The 21,532-nt window shown below is 37.1% G+C and overlaps 1 protein-coding gene across 4 annotated transcripts in view; it reads right to left on the bottom strand.

Annotated features, from left to right (window-relative positions):
• Positions 1–216: 216 nt before the first annotated feature.
• The window catches only part of MPP7 (membrane palmitoylated protein 7), a 268,278-nt gene continuing 246,962 nt past the window's right edge, over positions 217–21,532 (bottom strand). For 3 of the 4 annotated variants that reach the window (XM_030798162.1, XM_030798160.1, XM_030798161.1), the window contains 4 exons: positions 21,164–21,257; positions 20,007–20,115; positions 17,996–18,139; positions 12,608–15,842 (listed from right to left, as the gene is read on the bottom strand). In XM_030798162.1, coding sequence (XP_030654022.1) covers positions 15,663–15,842; positions 17,996–18,139; positions 20,007–20,115; positions 21,164–21,257 — 527 coding nt within the window. In that variant the 3' untranslated portion in view covers positions 12,608–15,662. Of the gene's footprint in view, positions 229–12,607; positions 15,843–17,995; positions 18,140–20,006; positions 20,116–21,163; positions 21,258–21,532 lie in introns of those variants that run through there. The other variant, XR_004026705.1, reaches the window with a different exon arrangement.

The following is a 21,532-nucleotide window of genomic DNA, read 5'->3' as shown; positions in this document are numbered from 1 at the left end:
TAGCAAAAAACAATCCCACCACTTCCCACTACGCTCAGATTCCTTCATTGTCTCCCCATTGCTAACTACAGTGTTTCTCAAATTATCAACCAGAGAACATCTGCATCAGACTCACCTAAGAGTTTGTGACAAAGCTGATTTCTGAACCTTACACCAGTCTTACCAAATCATGATCTTACCAAATCATGATCTCCAGCTTTCCTAGAAATCTGACTTTCCCATACATACCTCAGTGAGGCACATGTTAAAGTTTTGGACGTTCTGTATACAGCAGACCCTCCTGATCTTGGCTCTTGCCTCTCCAATCTCCCTTTGGTTTGTTTGTTTGTTTGTTTGTTTGTTTGAGAGAGTTCCTTGTGCTGTTGCTCAGGCTGAAGTTTAGTGGTGCAATCACAAGTTACTGCAGCCTCAACCTCTTGGGCTCAAGCAATCCTCCCACCTCAGCCTCCCGAGTAGCTGGAACCCAGCTAATTAATTAGCACTGGCTAATTAATTATTGTTATTATTATTATTTGGTAGAGATGGGGTCTCACTACATTACCCAGGCTCATCTCAAACTCCTAGACTCAAGCAATCCTGCTGTCTCCACCTCCCAAAGTGCTGGGATTGCAGGATTGAGCCACTGCACCCAGCCCAATCTCATTTTTCCTCTTACTAGTCCCTGACCTTAGCTCCAGACTTTGGTAATCTTAAATGCCTGCATTTTACTACACTAAGTGCATCTCACTTCCATGACTTTGCTCATGCCTCTGCATGAAATACCCCCTGGTTCCTGCCTTTCACCCACACCCTCCATTTGCCTGGTAAACTCCTATTTATCCACTGACATTTAGCTCACATCTCCTCTCTTACAACAATGCTTAATTTTCTACCCTCCCACCCCTCTTCTCTCCCACCTCTTATCCCTTTATTCAGTGGGTTAGATCCTCTTTGGAGCTTCCACATGCATATCTCCATTAGTGCTCTTACCACTCAGTCTCATTCTTCCCATCTGGGTGCCTATCTCTCCCTTTACAACATGAGCACCTTGAATCAGGGACTGTCTGCGAGTCAGCTCACTAATCCCGGCACAGGCTGGATGTATAGCAGGCACTCAATAAATGTTTCTTCCATAAATGAAGTGTGCATACTTGCTCTATCGATCCTTGTTAGCTGCTTCTTTGCTACAAAAATGGAAAACTGTTCATAGTGCAAACAGGCAAAACACTGAGATAGGTCCCAAATGGTAAGACGGTGAGGAAGAGGTGGAAGGTGAGATGGTGTTTAGAATGAACAGAAGTGTAAGATGCACAAAAGGAACATTAAGCTCATTGCACTGGCTGAGGAAAGAAATGATGAACTTTTGCACAAAGGCAGCAGCAGAGAAGGTGGAGAGGAGAGGATGGAGCTAAAAGACTTCTCATAGGACTTGGTGGCTGAATGTTTGCAGTGAGTGAGTGTACCGGTTTTCTACTGCTGTGTAACACGTGACCACAAACTTATCAGTTCACAACAACATTCATTTTTAGCTCACAGTTCTGCAGGTCAGAAGTTTAGGCATGGCATGACTGAGTTCCCTGCTCAGGGTCTCACGAAGCTCAAGTCACGGTACGAGCAGGGCTTACTGCTCATCTCATTTGGAGCTCAGGGTCTTCCTCCAAGCTCCTGCGGACATTGGCAGAATTTGGTTTCTTGCATCTGTGGGACTGAGATCCTAGCATTTTTGCTGAATGCCAGCAAGTGCGAGGATAAGGGGGGTCTCAGCTCCTAGAGGCCACTTGCATTTCTTGCATGCGACCTCCTCCATCTTCAAAGCCAGCAACAGAGAATCTCCCTAACGTCAACTCTCTCTCATGCTTCCAATTTCTTTCTTTAGGAAAAGCCTGACCTCTTTTAAGGTCTCACCTGATTAGGCCAGGATAATCTCCCTTTCCTAAGGTGGACGAATTTGGAAGCTTAATTGCAGATGTAAAATTTCTTCTAACAGTATCTAGATTAGCGCTTGGTTCAAGAACTGGGAGAAGGTGTGTGTACATCATGGGAGGAGGATCCTGGTGGTCATCTCAGAATTTTGCAACCAAGGTGAAGGATAGGTAGTGGTTAAGTTAGACTGTGAGTATTCTAGCTGGACGCATTGGAGGGACAATGGAGCCTTCAGCAAAACTTGAGAATACAGGAAGTGGAAGAGTTTTGGTGGGAAGGTGAGTTAACATTTAGATTCATGAAATACCGAGCTGCAGAGAAAAAAAAAAATAACTGAGTAGTTTTTGTATATAAGAAGTGCCTCTTGCCAGCCTACTTTGTAAGGGCTGAGCTCCAAAAGTATTATTTTCAGGAATATAAATTTATTGGTGGAAAAAAATAAATTGTTAAAGGGAAGTGATCTTTAGGGAATATGGGGCTAAAAGAGGTATACTTTATAAAAATATTTTGCTCAGCTCAGCTATCTAAAAGTTCTCAGGAATATCCTCGAACTCAAAATGGGTTGTAAAGTGTGCCTGAAAATTGGGGGTCAGATTTTTATTCCCTAATTCTTAAGAGAACCTAGGCTAGGCGCAGTGGCTCATGCCTGTAATAACAGCACTTTGGGAGGCCGAGGGGGGCGGATTACCTGAGGTTGGGAGTCTGAGACCATCCTGGCCAACATGGAGAAACCGCATCTCTACTAAAAATACAAAATTAGCCAGGCGTGGTGGTGCGTGCCTGTAATCCAGGCTACTCAGGAGGCTGAGGCAGGAGAATTACTTGAACCCGGGAGGCGGAGGTTGCAGTGAGCTGAGATCACACCACTGCACTCCAGCCTGAGCGACACAGCGAGACTCCATCTAAAAAAAAAGAGAGAGAGAGAGAACCTGACCCCAAGTTTTCATTACAGTTGGTATTTCTACCTCATGGCAGGAAATGGCAGCCAGCTGGATAATGGCCTTGCATATTTCCATCCACTGAAGACCTCAACGTGAAAAGTTACAAGGTGATTTTCCTTCTTCCTCAAACCTACCCATAAGTCTAAAATACCAAGGTGACACAGCAGCAGCAGCAGCACTTCCAGAGACTACTGAATGGTCTTACATTGTCTAGTTGAATACATTTCCATAATTCCTCCCATGTTTCCATGAATTGTCCAATCCCAGGTATTGCAGGCAGGAGAGAGCAAACCAATATAACGAAACATTTTCTGCATTCATCTTGCAGGCATAGGGAGGCAAGGAAGATAAAGTTAAGGGCAAATAATTAGATGCAATCTGACCTGAAGCTAGTGGAGATATAAATAGGGTGCTGGGGAGCTCCAAGGACAAAGATGAGGCTCAAAACAAAATCCTGCCAGAGAATGGATTATATAATACTTTTTAAAATATCAGGTTTGGGTTGTCTTATCTTTTTTTGTTTTGTAGATGTCTGGAAGCCAAACCTCTACATTGCTTTTTTTCTTTTTTTTTTTTCTTTTCAGAATTTTTATCTCATTAAAAAAACTTCATTAAGGTAAATTTTAGTACAAGAAACTTCAAAATATTTAAAGTGTATAATTTGATCAGTTTTGACAAGTGTATACACCTGAGAAATCATTGACACAATTAAAATAATAAACATATTCATTAATCCCAAATGTTTACTTGTACCTCTTGGTAATCCCTCTTTTTCTTCCCATTCCCTCCCGCATATCCTGGCAATCACTAATCTACATTTTGTTATTTTAGGTTGCTTTAAATTTTCCAAAATGTCTATAAATGGAACCATATAGTATGTGCTCTCTCTCTCTCTCTCGGTCTGGCTGTTTCCTTCAGCATAATGATTTTGAGATTCATCCATATCGATTGCATGTTTCATTAGTGTACTCCTTTTTATTGTGGAGTGCCATTCCATTGTATGGATAGACCATGATTTGTTTACTCTTTAGCCTATTGATAGATATTTAGTTTGTTTCCAGTTTGAGGCAATTACAAATAATGCTGGTACGGACATTTGTGTACAAGTCTTTATGTGAATGTGTGCTTCCATTTCTCTTTGGTAAATGTCTAGGAATTAAATAGTTGCATTATGTAGTAGTGTATTTAATTTCAGAAACTGCAAAATTGTTTTCCAAAGTGGCTGCATCATCCCTACAGTGCACCTTCCCAAAGTGCACCTTCCCTACAGCACTTGCCATGATCAGTCTTTTTAATTGTAATCAACCTGATAGGTGAATAATGGTGTCTTGTTGTGATTTCAGTTTGCATTTCCCTGTTGACTAATGAGGTTGAGCATCTTTCTAGATATGCTTATTGGACAGTTATATATATATATATATATTCAATATATATATATTCAAATCATTTGCCCATTTGTTTATTGAGCTGTAAGACACTGAAGAAATTTAAGCAAGAGAGTATCATAATCAAATTTATGTTTTAGAAAAATCACTCAAGCAGGAAATATTGAAGATAAATGACACCAGGGCAAAACTGCAGAAGAGGAGCCAGTTAGAGTATATTGGAATAAGTCCAGCAAGAGATGATGAGTTAGTGGCAGCGGGTAAAGAAGAGACATCTCTGGTACAAAACTGACAGGTACCGGTGGCCATTTTTCCATGCAAGAGTTAATCAATAGAAAGAAAATCTAGGGGCTGGGTATGGTAGCTCACACCTGTAATCCCAGCACTTTGGGAAGCCAAGGCAGGGAGACTGCCTGAGGCCAGAAGTTTGAGAAAAGCCTGGGCAACCTAGTGAGACCCTGTCTCCACTATGTCTCTCTCTCTCTCTCTCTACTCTATGTATATATATACACAGAGTGTATATATATATATATACAGAGTATATATATATACACATATATATACAGAGTATATATACACATATATAGAGTGTATATATATACATATATATAGAGTGTATATATATACATATATATAGAGTGTATATATATACATATATATACAGAGTATATATATACACATATATATACAGAGTATATATACAGAGTATATATATACAGAGTATATATATATACAGAGTATATATATACATATATACAGAGTATATATATATATATACAGAGTATATATATATATACAGAGTGTATATATATATATATACAGAGTGTATATATATACACAGAGTATATATATATACACAGAGTATATATATATATATATATACACAGAGTATATATATATATATATACAGAGTATATATATATATATATATATACAGAGGGCAAATGATTTGAATATATATATATTGAATATATATATACAGAGAGAGAGAGAGAGAGAGAGAGACATAGTGGAGACAGGGTCTCACTAGGTTGCCCAGGCTTTTCTCAAACTTCTGGCCTCAGGCAGTCTCTCTCTCTCTCTCTCTCTCTCTCTCTCTCTCTCTCTATATATATATATATATATATATATATATATATATACACACACACACATACATATGTATACACATACACATGTGTATACATATATGTATATATATATATACACATATTATTTTTAATTTTTCTTGAACTCTAGATCCTCATTTCCAAGTGAATCAGATTTCTTTTTTTATGTTTTTAGAAACAAGGTCTTGCTGTGTCACTCAGGCTGGAGTACAGTGGCACAATCACAGCTCACTGCAGCTTTGAACTCCTGTGCTCAAGCCATCCTCTTGCCTCAGCCTCTTCCACCATGAGTAAAGCTCCCTGAAGCCCTCACCAGAAGCAGATGCTGGCACCATGCTTCTTGTACAGCCTGCAGAACCTCTCTTCTTTATACTATAAATTACCCAGTGTTGGGTATTTCTTTATAGCCATGCAAAACGCAATGCTAAATAAAAACCAACTCGAATAACAGAAAAGTACATTCTCATCAGCACCTCCACACTCCCAGGTGTATATACACCATTAACAATTGGTTTGTACCTATCCATACCATTTAATATGTATCTTTACACATGAGAATGTAACATCCTTCCATGCCAATATATACACACGATTTTTATGTACATTATAATGTATATTATATATCTATAATATATACATATATTATAATGTAAATAATACATATTATATAATACATTACATATAGCGTACATATTGTGTATATTATAATATATAATAAATATATTTTGATATATTACTTGTAAGTAATATTATATATTGTATTATAATATACAATATTATATACCTTTTGCATTATATATATACCTTTTTGCCTTAATAACATAATGCAAAAAAACCACCCCATATTTTAAAACAGCGATATAGTAGTCAAAACTATATTGTACCATTGTTTATTATTCCCTCACTAACAAGAGATTGATTTAAATTTTTCCACAATAAATTCTACTGCGATTAACATTGCTACACAGATACGAGTGTACGAGGAAGCTGTTTGGTTCAGGGGCATGGCATGAGTATTACAACATTTGACGGAACTGCAAAATTGGCCTCCAAAAATTCTTTAGCAATTTGAAGTCCATCATTGATTATAATAATAGCTAATATCTACTGAACATTTACCCGATACCAAACACTGTCCTAAAGGCTTTAGGTAGAGCATTTTAGTGAGCCCCATTGTATCAGTCTTATTATTACTTCTGTTTTATAGATTAGGAAATGAAGGTTCAAGAAGGTTACATAGTTTGCATGATGTAATAGCTAGGAAGTGGTATAGCAATGATTCGAATATAAATCCTTCTTATTTAGTATTGTCCTAAGTTTTCCTGATTCTTTTACTTATTTTGCTTTTATTCATGCCTTCTTCATTCATGAATTTATTTTCAATGCTGAAGCGCATCTTTGAGACTTTTCTTCCAGGAAGAATATAGGGGTGGTAAAAACATCTGAGCTTATTTATTGTTGCTCCTAATGATAGTCTGAATGGTTACAGAACTCTAGGCTTAGATTTATTTTCCCCACAGTATATGATATGGGTTTTGTCATCTACTATCCTATTGCAGATGAGATGTTTCAGGCCTAGTAGATTTTGTATTTCTTTATAAGTAACATTTCTCTCTCCCCTCTCTCCTCCCTCTCCCCACCTCTATAAGTATATACACACACACACACACACACACCACACACACACACACACACACATATGTACATACACACATATACATTAGTTCATTCTCACACTGCTATAAAGAAATACCCGAGACTGGGTAATTTATAAAGCAAAGAGGTTTAATTACTCACAGTTCCACAGGCTATACAGGAGGAATGGCTGGGGAGGCCTCAGGAAACTTACAATCATGGTGGAAGGGGAAGCAGGCACATCTTACACGACAGTAGGTGAGAGAGAGAGAGTGTGTGGAAGTGAAGGGGGAAGAGCCCCTTATAAAGCCATCAGATCTCCTGAGAACTCACTCATCATCACAAGAACAGCATGGGGGAAACTGCCCCCATGATCCAATCACCTCCCACCAGGTCTCTCCCTCAACACCTGGGGATTACAATTCAAGATGAGATTTGGGTGGGGACACAAAGCCTATCCCTATCACTCTCTCTCTTTCTGTTTCTCTGAGCTTACAGGATTCTCTATTACTGGAGATCACAAATTCCAGGAAGAAGTGTCTGAATCTTTTTGCAACACTGTAGTTGGTCAGTGAATGGAGATTTTATTTAACTCTGAAGATGTTATCTTCAATTTAGGGAAATTTACTGTATTGTTCATTTCATGTCTTTAGCTTAACAGGAAATCCTATTAGGTGGACAGTGGGTATCTTGGATCTACTATCCATGTCTGAACATATTCTCAATTTTCATCCCTTATCTTTTAAAAATTATGTTCTCAAAGAGTCTATTAGTTTAATCTTTTGATCTAATATTTAGGTCTGTGGTAATGTCCATTATTTTATTCAATCGTATTAGATATTTTTTGAAAATATTTTAACTTTACAGTTATTTTCATCTTTAGCAGTCTGTTCATAGCAGTAGTATGTCCAGGATACTAATTTATGCTGTTACATATTAATCACCTTAAAATATTAAAACAAGATGAGCCAGTGAACCTCAAAGGGGAAAAATAGATGGGATTTAAATGGCCATATATCTGAAGCAGCAAGACTCTACCTAGCCTACACAGGGGTCCCTTTCTGTAAGAGAAATGTTGTAATATTCCTTTTGCTGTCCTGAAATGAAGTTCACTGAAATAATCTACATAATCAACAAGAAACCCCATTGTAATGGAAGAGATAAAAAAGGAAAACCATTGAAAATATGACATATTTTCGTACATAAAGGCTCAAGCAGCACTTCTGTAGAAGAAAACAGAAATCGAATGGATGTACTCACTGTGTGTGCCACGCAAAGGTGTGGACAAGTGAGACGGGTCAGTGGAGACTCAAATGCTATGAGTTGTATTGCAATTGATGACATGATGTTCCAAAATGGTAAAAAACTCAGTATTCTGAAAAAAAAAATGAAGTACAATATCCCTTTGATTTACATGGTAGTGCATTCCTGGAAAATTCAGTGTATATAATAACCTAGCCAAAATACAGTACCACTCATGTTATTCTTTCCCAAGTTGCTTGAGCCAATGTTTATTTTTATTTTTTTCTTAGGAAGGTTTTTAAAGCGACAAATTTTCTTGAGCTCAGTTTTACTCAGTTCCATAGATTCTGATTTCAGTGTTATTTTCTGGATAATCTGCAATTTCATTTTTATTTCCTTGATCATTCATACTCTAAATTTTTTATTTCTAGGTCCTTTTTCAGTTTATATTTGCTATTTGCTTCTAGTTCTATTGGACTAGGGTCATAAAATGTAACTTGAGGTATTTAAATATTTTAGGGTTTAATGAGTCTTTTCAGTGGCCTACTTTAGAATTTTGTTTTGTAAATGCTCGATGAGATTTAATCTCATTTTCAGGACAAAATTCTCTTTCCATAGCTATGACATAGCTATGAAAACAATTCCCTGTGGGACTAAAATTAAATACAAAGAATCTAAAAGAGAATCCATAAAATGCTATGACATCAGCCTGAAGAATTAGGATATTCAGACCCTCTATAACCATTTTTCTTCACGGTCTAAGAGATGTGTTTTACAGATTATCAAGTAATGTGGTTTCGTTGATTATATTTCTCATGTTTTGTTTTAGGCTTTCAATGTGCTTCTTGTAGTGGCTCATAGCATTAATTACTAAAGAACAACTTTTTGACCCAGTTAATAAGCATTGACTTCAACTCTGTTTTTTGTTTTTTGTTTTTTTTGTGCTCTCTTCTGCTTTCTGTTTGCATCTGCCTGGCATACTGTAGTTAATCTTGTCACTTAAAATCTTTCTCATCTGGAAGCATACAGTTAGTTTCATTTTTCAATGTAGTTGAAACGTCTCAATACATGAGTTTATGCCATTTAAATCTCTTGTTAGAGATACAGTTGGTCTTGCTTCTGTCATCTCATTTTATGGATTCTCTTTTTGATTCTTTGTATTTAATTATAGTCCCACTGGAAATTGCTTTCAATTTTTTTGTTTTGTTGTTTTTAGAGACAGGGTCTGAGTCCATCGCCCAGGCTGGAGTGCAGTGCTGCGATCAGGGCTCACGGCGGTGACTTCCCAGGCTCAAATGATCCTCCCACCTCAGCTTCCTGAGTAGCTGGGACTACCAGTGCTCCCCACCATTCCCAGCTCTTTTTTTTCTTTTTTCTTTGTAGTTAACGGGGTTTCACCATGTTGCCCAGGCCGGTCAAATTCTTAAAAAATAATTACTTAACTGATACTTACGTACATTTATATTGCTTCCTTCCTTCTTCCATCCTCTGTTATTGTGATATCTTCTAGATTCCTAATAGTAATATATTTTCGTAAGTTTTTACTTTATGCTACATTGCGTCCCTTTAACATTTACAGCAATAGATGTTTTGTAGCTATATTTTGTAGTTATTCAAATCTATTTCTATTTAGAACTCTTCTATGTTTAAGTGAAACTGATGATCACAAACAGCTTATCTGCTACTAAGTAGCAATGCCTGGCACAGAGCAAGGGCTTAACAAATGGAACCTTTTGGTATAATTCTTGCCCGAGCCAAATTAAACAATTAAACAAGCATTACTTTGTTTGAAATGGTAGACTCTGCAGTGTTTAGTCAGCCTTTTAATTTATAACACATTTTGAGTGACTAATAGAACACAACCATCATACATTTGTAAATCCAAAAACATTAAGAACAACTTTTTTCTGAACTTGAATTTTAAGGTTAAATTCTTATCCATATTGAGCAGGAAAAAGAAATGAAATCTGAGAAAAATAAAATTTAAATGGAACATCTTGCATTGGACCATTCTATAGAGTGTATTAATGCTCAGTAATTGTATCATTGCAGGGTGTGTGACTGCTGAGCCAAAGGACAACCTTTGCTAAGTGAAAAGTAGATATTGAGAATGGCCGGAGTTGCTCATGAATACTGTTTCAAATTAGGAGTGCTTTCAGCAGCAAGGAAGCAATGACTTAAACCATCAGAACATTTTTTTTTTAAATTTAACAGTTACAGGAAGGAAGTCCCCGGATTGGTTCAGCAGTTCAGTATTATGGATTTAGGATCTTTTTCACTCAGTCATCCTTAGTACATTGGCCTTCATCATCCTCTGATGTAGGGTTAGGATTACGGCTGTCATATTGACAAGCATCACAACTGTGCATCTCAAGCAGAAAGATGAAGGCAGGACCATAAAGGATTTTCATTTCATGCAGTTGTTTGTTTAAATCAAGGAAATGTGTCTTTCTCATAGCTCCTCCAACAGACACGACCTTGAACTGGTAGCATGACTAGCCCAGATAAATCACTACAAAAAGGAGATTATCATGATTGACTGAGGCCAATCTTGAGTAGGGACTGGAACTCAGGCAGACTTAACAGAAAATTTCATAGTATGCTATCTAAGGTTTTTGTACATTTCTGATAATAGCCATTGTTTGAAGATGAACCCACTTATACAGGCATGGATACATCAAGTAGTATCTGACTAAAGCAACAGTGTTTTGCGAAAATTCTTCGCCAACTGCATGTGCATAAGCATGAACAATCACAATAACTCCTCTAATTACCCAAATCATAACCCGTTCCCAGCTTTAGCTCAAATTACAGAAACACGATAAGGCACAATGCAGTGGAAACAGCATGGAACTGGAGGATGCCAGACGACATTCCAGCTGATTCCACTGCTCATCACCAATGTCACCCTGGGCAAGGTACTCCAGCCCTGCTGCTCAGTTTGCTCCACTGTAAAATATGAAGATAATATCTTCCATGTAAGATAGTTATGGGATTAAATGAGATAATGTATGGAAGTTATAAACATGTTCTATGATTAATAAGTACAATTTGGCCAGGCAGTGATTAGGCCTGTGTGTGTGTATAAGATAGCTGTTACAAAAGTAAAATATTTACTGTCCTCCAGAAGCTGAAGTGTAACTGAACACACATTTGGGGATAAAAGGGTGGCAGTAGAAGAAACAGCATTAATACAACTAAGGGACATTTCTAATCGTTATCAGTTACATTGCATACCCAGTGGTTAAAAATAAAAATTGGTTCACTTCCTACTGGGGAATACCTAATTACCTAATTAGTTCCTGATGCATCACTTGGTAGGAAACTATGAAATTAAAAAAAAAAATTGATAAAGCTTCTGGCCAGGCAAGGTGGCTCACACCTGTAATCCCAGCACTTTGGGAGGCTGAGGCAGGCAGATCACGATGTCAGGAGATCGAGACCATCCTGGCTAGCACGGTGAAACTCCCTCTCTACTAAAATTACAAAAAATTAGCTGGGCGTGGTGGTGGGTACCTGTAGTCCCAGCTACTCGGGAGGCTGAGGCAGGAGAATGGTGTGAACCCAGGAGGGGGAGCTTGCAGTAAGCCGAGATCACACCATTGCACTCCAGCCTGGGCAACAGAGTGAGACTCCATCTCAAAAAAATACATAAATAATAAAGCTTCTAATAAATTATTTATTGTAAACTTCCAGTGGGCTTAATAGGGAAACCGTTGATGTAGGGTGATTGAGAATACTTACACAGCTAATTTTAAATTGTGTGATGTGATGATAATGACCATTATACAACAGGAGCTCACAATTATTGAACACTTCTGTCCCAGGTTTTGTTCTAAGTATACATGGATTCTTTCATTTCATGCCCACACCAATCCCATGAGGTAATCACTGCTTTTATCCCTGTTTTTTTCTGACGAGAAAATGAAAAACAGAGTGGTTCAGTGTTTTTCCCAAGGCTGCAGAGCTGGATACAGGCAAAATCAGAATGTGAACTGAAGAATTCTGACTCCAGATCCCATGCTCTTAAATGCTTTTAAATGCTCTTAAGAGCAACCTTTCTGTGGATGCACAGCTGGGGCTAACTGGCTCGAGGACTGAAGCAAGGCCAATGCTAGCTAGTTTGCATAGCAGATGACAATCTGTTCCTACATGCACAGGTGAAAAAGTTGAATTTCGCCCAGCTGGAGCTCAGGAAAAGGATGTGTGTGACACTGATTCCTAGTGGGGAGGAGAGAGAGGAGGTGGGGAGTGGGGGAGGTGTGTTCCCATCATTGATGGTCCTAATTCTTCCTTCCCACTGAGGTTCTCCACATTTTTAAATTGCTGGACTATATGGGTAAGAACAACACTAGTGAATTCCATCTCTCCAACAGCCTTGATGAAAGCAGTGTTTGACTGAAAAACATATGAAATTTAATTTTAGACATGGCAAGTTCAATTACATCACTTCATATCACAGTAGAAAATAGAATTTGTTCTACCATGGGAAATAGTATAATGGAATAGATCAGAATAGTAGTATAATAAAATAGAATATCCAAGTGCAAAAACAATTTTCAAGTAAGTACACACATTGTTTGAAGGTACTTTATTAAGATCAAAGATTTTTCATTACATTTATTTATAAATCCTTCCTAGTCAAAATAAAATAAATAATAAAAATCTGTATCTTTAAAAAGAACATAGTTTTGTTAATTCTGAGAAGGTTATGTTTGTCAATTTCAAATTATTACAGTTTAGATACATTCAATCATTACACAATACCAGGAAGGTCAGCCTTAAAGATACCAAGAACTTCCATATTGGTCAGTAAAATAAGGGTAAAAAATTAAATTTTAATTTCACCTTTTTATGTTTAATTGACTGTAGTCAATAATAGGAGTACAGAATTTCCTTTTTGATCTTGAATTTTAAATACATGAATTTTAAAAACTGAACATTCCTCTTCTCTTACATAGTGGCTCCAACTTAGGGAGCTGGCTTCTGGAGGGAGGAGTGCTATTCTCCTTGCTGGAGAGGGAGGTTGGGGGAAGAAAGTACAGAATTCAGGGCCTTTTTGCTGCCATTGTCAATGAACTCTCGGAGTTGGCCCTGCCTTATTAAATTTTAATCAAATATCTTTCTAAGTATCATGATGGCCATGTAAACACCGTTTTTAAGACCATGTCTACTGGCTGGGCATGGTGGATCACACCTGTAATCCCAGCACTTTGGGAGGCCAAGGCAGGAGGATTGCTTGAGCCCAGGAGTTCAAGACCAGCTTGAGCAACATGGAAAGACTCTGTCTCAAAAAAAAAAAAAAGTATACTACCTGATTTCTAAAATTGCCAAAGTGCCCCCTTTTTCCCCCATTATTTAAAAAATATTGTTCTAGCTCTGCCCTTAAGGTCTGGACCTTTCTTTTTTAAAACGTTATATTTTTATAACATCTAATTATTACCACCACCAAAAAAGGACGCAGTTTCTCCCACTTTACACTGTATCTCTGTCTCCAAAGTAAATAACTGAAGCAATTATCTGCAATTTTTTTAAAATGTGGGTATTTCAGGGTAAAGAATTTGGACTGCCTAAATTACTCAGGCGATTGCCTGAGTTATTACATATTTCCCATCATTCTTTGTACAAGAAGTCTTGATTTATAGAAAATTTCAGACAATGTTCAAAGAAGGAAATATGCTACCCAAACAATCTACTTAAGACTTCAGATTGGCAACCCTCCCTCTTTCATTTTTTAAAAACAAAATTTCTTGCTATTTAATTAATACACTTAGAACTCACTGTCTGGATCATGTTGTTATATAACACTGAGTCTGATTATCTATTTTGCTGTGACTATGTGTCAAGGCCATTGGAGTGGTTTTTGTCTCTGTTTCTAATCTGAACTTGACAAGTATGAAGGAAAACCAGTGAATAATGCCATCGAATGTGCAGTGCACAGATCACGCACTTGGATCTATCTGTGTAAAGCTCAAATATTTACATGGAATGTTGACCATGATTTATAAAACTACTCTTTTAAATTAGGACAACTTGACATACAATCAACTTATTTTATGAATAGCCCCATTTGATATTTAAAAAAATATGCCTTTCAAATATTTCATAAATATATAAAATTTTACTACATTCTATTTTCTTCACATGACATTTAAACTCTTTACAAATCAACAAAAAATAACATTTTTTTTCCTCTTTGAAAGTCACAGATGCAATGATTTTCGACTGGCAGGGCTTCACTGCATGCAAGAATGGCAGGATATGCTCTCTTATAGAACGTATAGACATTTCTAGCATTTTGAGTTATATAATTCACTTGCTGAAAATCAGTAGTATCAAAGAAAAGTGAGAGATCCCATCTAAATATTTACAATATAAGAGTCTTTCTTAAACTTCTTTAACAATGGCAAGATTAGGATGGTGTCTGGAGAGTGTTAACAATCATTTTGATGACAAAGAAATAACATTACATGAAAAGTTTTCCAAAATATATCCTAGAGCAATTTAAAGGGGTGATCTATTGCACATAGATGAAAAATAATCTTTAACTATATCAGTAATATGTAAAACATGTTTTACATGTTTTAGAATAGAAATCCTTCTTCTAATTTATTGGAAAAAACCAAAACCAGCTAAAATAACATTTTGCATGACTTCATAAATTGTCTTCTGAGGATTTACAAATAAAAATATCCTTTGTAATCATTTCTTGCCACAAGACTACCATTCTTACTAATATTAATCCCAAAGGAAAGGCTTCTAGTTACATATATAATAACTGTTAAAAGTCTACTTTCCCTTATTAAATGTTGTTGAGTCACTGACAGGTACTCAAAAGGACTTCTCAAGTTATACGATGAAGGCCATTCACTCAAGGTAAAATTTCAGTTACTCCTTTAAGAATTATTTTAAAACGCACACACTGTGAATGTATCGCGAATATGTAAGAAAAAGTCTACACTTTCCGAATAGTAAGAGGACGCCTTACTGCCTGCCCGGCTAAATCTGTGATGATCCACCCAGAAACAGCAAAGCTGACCTGTCTGTCTGGAGCTGCTCATGGCTGCTAAATTGATACCTTCAACAGCTAACATTCAAACTCGACAGCAGCAGCCACACCTGAGACTAGCAGAAGCGCTGAACTAAGCCTCTAGCTAAGTCTCTCTGAAAACTTCAGCCTCATCTTGGAGATAGAGCTGTATTAAAGACAATGAGAAGGTTTGAGGTTTTGCTTAGAATACAGTACTGTGCATATTTTGATTTCGGATCTTATAACACATGGTGTTTGAAATAAGGCTGTAAAAACATACAAACAAAACCAGCATTCAACTTGAACCAAGATTGTACATCTATGACAGTGATACAGATTTAAAAACTCTACTACCAAAACAGTAACTGATTTCATCATGCACTCTATAAAAAAAGACGATTATGGAAATTTCTCTTAGTTATGAATGTAACCAGCTCACTGGCACCCAATGGGTCTCTGTCTCTAATTTGTCAAAAGTTGTTTTGAGCTCATTGAATGCCACGGTGAGGTCATCATTTATTATAATTTTGTCAAAAAGATGACCATATTGACTTTCCATTATCTGTGCAGATTTAATCATTTCTTGAAAATCTTCTTCCTACAAAAGGAAGTATTAAAAAAATAATTGGTTAACCAGGCCATTACCTCACTTCACATCAATGCAAACATTCTACAATTGGTTTACCTAATGCTGTTCTGTGTTCAGTCTTTCCCCTCAGCCAGAAATAAAAGTCATCCTCTTTAACCACAAGTGCTTCAGAAGCCATAATTTCTAATACTATTTCTATGATTTGCTTGTAACAAAAAACTACTCTGGCAAGAGTCAAAACTCCTGCCTTAACTGAATTGCAGGATAATGAGTCACTAAGTCATCATTATGGGGAAATGTCAGTATTAAAATAGCTATTGGAGAAAAGAATTGTTTACTCTGATGTTTTGGCTGCATTATTTATGCTTATTCATAGGAAGGAATTTATAATATAAACTCCTTTTTCAGAGTTGGGCAAATTTGTAAAAGGATGATTACCATGTTTTTTGTTTTTTGTTTTGAGACAGAGTCTCACTCTGTTATCCAGGTTGGGGTGCAGTGGTGCGATCCTGGCTCACCGCAACCTCTGTCCTCCAGGGTTCAAGCAATTCTCCTGCCTCAGTCTCCTGAGTAGTTGGAATTACAGGAGCGCACCACCACGCCTGGCTAATTTTTGCATTTTTAGTAGAGGTGGATTTTCTCCATGTTCACCAGGCTGGTCTGGAACTCCTGACCTCAAGTGATCCACCTGCCTCAGCCTCCCAAAGCGCTGGGATTATAGGCGTGAGCCACCACGCTCGGCTGATTACCACGTTCCTTCGATGTCTCATTAAAAGTGTTTCAGGAGCCTTCGTGTCTCACATTTTTAAAGCCAGGAAGTATTTTAGTTGGCTATATAACATAAATGTAAGAGAGCCAAATCCTAAGAATATGTTATCCTTTCTTATCTTCGTTGAGAAACCTTTAAAATGTCTAAATAGTACAATAAATCTTTATGTTGCAACATGCTGAAATAATTTGAGTCTGCATTTCATTGTCACATAAGATTTCACAATAACAGAAAATTTAATTTTAGTGTTGATCAAGAGCCTGAGTAACTAACATCGTATGACAGTACCTACTCAGAACGGATATGTATTGTTGGCATATAAAAAAAGGTATTTATCAAATATACTGGGAATCAGAAATGTGATATGTATTTTGTAACCACAATGAACAGTTCATAAATTAATATAGACTAAAGGTAATGATGAGCTAATTAAGAGGGGCAAGAAAAAAATAAGCTCTTGACACTTAATTTCTTTGCTTTTGATTTTTGGTCCAAAGGTAGAACATATTAAGATTAAGAAGAAAAACAATAAAAGGTCTTGCCAGAAGCCATTATAGTCATGAATACACCACAATCATCATTTCCAAGAACACTCATAGAAAATACAAATATTATTGCTGAATAATATTGGTCTACTTATCCTATACCCAAAATAGTGATTTTCTTTTGCTGTGCTAAATATAATTGTTGACACAAGGAGACAAGCAACGCAAATTATTAAATTTTTCATTTGGACTCATAATGAGTAACAGTAACTGATGATGTTTTTAGCTTTAAAAATAAGGCTGCTCTGAAAATTAATTGGTCTAGATTTTAAACAAATGTTCAGCCTACAATAGTATGAAATGTTTGCATAATAGCATACAAAATAGTTTTGAGTCAATTCAATATGAAGATCCATTCACCAAAGCACAAAAAGTGTAACTGTTCAAAAGGTATGTACCTAAATACAATTCTTTCACTGATTTTTGTATCTATTATATTCTTCCCGAGTACATGCAGCTGTATATATGTTTTCATGTATACAACTATATCTTACATCTTATCTACTGCTTATATCTTATCTCCAAGCTTTTTGTGGTTGTTGTTGAGACAGGGTCTCACTCTGTCGCCCAGGCTGGAATGTAGTGGTGTGATCTCAGCTCACTGCACTCTCAGTCTCCTGGGGTCTTGTGATCTTCCCACCTCCACTTCCCAAGTAGCTGGGACTACAGGTGTGCAACCATCATGCCTGGCTAATTTTCACATTTTTTGTAGAGATGGGGTTTCACCATGTTGGCCAGGCTGGTCTTGAACTCCTGGACTCAAATGATCCTCCTGCTTCGGCCTCCCAAAGTGCTGGGATTACAGGTGTGAGCCACCACACCTGGCCCCCAAGCATCATTATACTTACTGTGAAGGGCTTTGCAGCACCTTGGTCATCTCTGCTTGAAATAATCTTTGCATTTTTTCTTGTTTCTCTCAGACGCTCTATTGATGGAGGCTTTATAAATATCACATAGGGCTTAAATTCTAGTGTCCTTAAATGCTTCACTGTCTGCAAGGAAGAAAAGAAAGTTTTCTCACATTTCTCCATAGCACCATGAATTACTGAATTTTCTTTCTAAGGAGAAAATTCCTCAAAATTATTCTTTAATTAAGATCAGTCCTTTCAATATATTATTATTCAATTAACTGTTGACAAATATAACAAACACTTCTGAAAAGAAGCTGGGGAATGTAACTTGGCATTTTAAAATGTTCTGAAATACATCATAATTAACATTGAACAGAAGTGACTAAAAATATCACAAAACTGGTTTTTAGATCAAATACCCCAAAGGTGTGATGAGTTAAATAACCTTCTGTCCACAAATGTCTTCCAACCATCCCTTTTAAGCCCCTTCCTGATTGCAGGCAGGAGTTCTCCTCTTTCACCCTATCCTTCAGAGTGCCCTACAAGGGCAGCCTCCTGCTCTCCGTGATGCCTGTCCACGTTCCTTCATCAAATTGTTGATGTTCTATGCTCTACACTTCTGGGGACCTATCTATAAAGTGTGAGAGCTGAAAGTTATTATTCATGAGCTGATACTACACTGTGGGAGTCTGAGAGCAACTGGACCTGGGACACCAGCAGAGAGGCTCTGCATAAGCAGGACTGTCCCATTCACTGTTGGTGCCTGATATGGTTTGGATCTGTGTCCACACTCAAATCTCATGATGTAATGTAATCCCCACTGCTGGAGGTGCAGCCTGGTGGGAGGTGACTGGATCACAGGTGCAGTTTCCCGGGGTCTAACACCATCCCCCTTGGTGCTGTCATCACAATAGTTCTTGTGAGACCTTGTTGTTTAAAAGTGTGTGGCACCTCGCTCCTCTCTCTCTCTTCCTCCTGCTCTGGCCATGTGAAGTGCTCACCCCTCCTTTGCTTTCCGCCATGATTGTAAGTTTCCTGAGGCCTCCCCAGAGCTGAGCAGATGCCAGCATCATGCTTCCTGTACAGTCTGCGGAGCCATGAGCCAATTAAACCTCTTTTTTTTTTTTTTTTTTTTTTTTTTTTTTTTTTAGTAAATTACCCTGTTTCAGGTATTTCTTCATAGCAGTGCAATAAGGGACTAACACAGTGCCCAAGTCAGGAGTCAGCCTTCCTGATTCTTGAAACCCTTTTAGCCAGATTCATCTTCCTTTAGAGGTGCAAAGGGCTTCCGCAGGTCATTCTAGCATTTGGAGGTTTTGCACCCCAGAGTACAGCCATCAGTGGAAGGAGAAACCATGGTCCCTGGGGGATGAGGAAAATGCTGTGGGCTGGGGATCCGTTGGAAGATGTATGGTTTGGTAGGGAATTGAATGGCCTCATCCACTGAAGTTCTCAGTTCAGAATGTTCATAATGGAGTTTCCAGGATGACAGGTGCAGACATGGCAGTTGCAGTGGGGCTTTCATTCAGTACATTTCCTGCAAAATGCCCTTCAGTTCTAGTGGGGATTATTTGCTAGGATATATACAGAACCAAAGTCAAAGACTTGGAACCAAAATGTCCATTGTTAAAAATTATAGACATTGATACTAATACATAACACATAAGAATGCATTATGCATGTAACAATGTGATGTAGTTTTTTAAAAATACAGAATATATAGAAACATCTAAGAGTTGCTTTACTTGACAAAAACTGAATATAAGTAAGAGTTACAAACACAGGTCTTGGAGCTTCCTCCACTTCTCTTTCTAATAATATTATGGGCTTTTCTTTTTCTCCATCAAAGATGTCTCAAATTATATTTAAATGCTTTTGCCATCTCAGAAAAGCCACATATATGCCAAAAGTGAGTTGACTTCATATTTATTTCATACTGAAATGCTCACATGAGGTGCTGTAGATGACATGGGTCAGAAGGGTATTGAATAGTTCATTGTTTACTTACATGAGGCTGAACATCCAACAAACAAACTTTGTTTTTAGCAAGGACAGACCGAACTGAGTCTATACTTGTGCCGTAGTAGTTGTTTTTATATTCTCCATATTCAATAAACCTGTAAAAAATTAAATGCATTGGAATCATTTGTGAATTTAAAACAATTATAGCTGGCAAGATAAAATTCATAGGTAAAAGACATTTCTGCTGAACACGTAATTTTTTTAAACGATGTTTAATAATATAAACAGAGCCAAGTATTTCAAAATGTCAGTTTTTAAAAAATCTTTTATTTTACATTTTCAAATCAGTAACACTTGCTTAAATTACACTTAAGCAGAAGAAAAGTACTTTAGTCTAGTAGGGCTCTAATGTTTTCCATCACCCCTTTTTTTTTCAGAACTAATGCAATGCAATAAAATGGTGAATAAGCCAAACAACAGAAACTACTGGAATTTCATTGCACGCTACAGAGTAACCCAGCCCGGCTTCAGAACTAGAGGTGCTGGGTGGTGGCTAATGGAGCCAAGGCAGCCAATCATGTGCTATAAAAACGCAATCACTGCGCCAAACGTGAAAAAAGCATTTCGATGTTTCAATAAAATCCCACAATCCTGCAATAAAACACATATTGCTTCTGATAGCCTAAAATATTTGTGCCTCAGCAGATGGAAAACCTGGGCAGGGGGCATTGGGGTGGGCTGGGAGCTAACTAGAGAAGATGGTACCAGCAAGTTAATTATCATCATTTCAATTTTTTGAGAGCCAACGAGAGAATGAGATGCAGGTGTGTGAAGCAGACGCTGGAACTAGTGATATACTACATAGTTGTTGGTTTCTGAAGTGAAATTCTATCCAAATTACATGTTAAGATTCAATTAGTGGGCTGGAAGGAGGTCAGAAAAAGACACTTGCAACCTTCCTTCATTCTGCAAAACAGTGTCTACGTATTTTATAGAAATGAAGCAAATCCAGGTTACTAAAAAATTAGAGGTGAAGATTAACAATAATTACCAACCCAATTATTACCTTTTCATCTGTTTCAAATATTATTATGATAATTAAAATACACTTCAAATGGAGGAGAACTCTCAGTTGTCTAAAATTGGACAGGCATGTGCTTATAAAAAACAGTCACATGAAAATTCTCAAAAATGTCCACATACTTGTTATTTTGTACATCTGTCTCAAACAAATGCTTGGAAATGAAAATGTATTCAACACCATCACTCTCCTGGCTTCTTCTTGCTCTGGTGGTATCTATGATTTAATGAAAAGGAGTTTAGAAAAGCCCACATCAGCCACCTTAAGGAAAATACTAAAAAAGAAATCAAGGGTATTTAATTAGTTTTTTCAACAGGATTTAAAAATGTATTTAAAAAGCAAATTAGCTAATAAAATATAGTAAGCTGTTATAAATCCAGATTTTCCACTGTTATTAAAATTATATTGATTTGAAGATGGATTAAAAAGTTAATTGCATTGTATGCCTGCTATTATTTGCTATTTTGAAGGCTCTCTAACCTGATATAAGG

Source organism: Nomascus leucogenys, chromosome 18 (assembly GCF_006542625.1).
Source record: "Nomascus leucogenys isolate Asia chromosome 18, Asia_NLE_v1, whole genome shotgun sequence".
Lineage (NCBI taxonomy): Eukaryota > Metazoa > Chordata > Mammalia > Primates > Hylobatidae > Nomascus > Nomascus leucogenys.
Note: the sequence above shows the minus strand (reverse complement) of the source record. Positions and strands in the feature narration are given on the sequence as shown.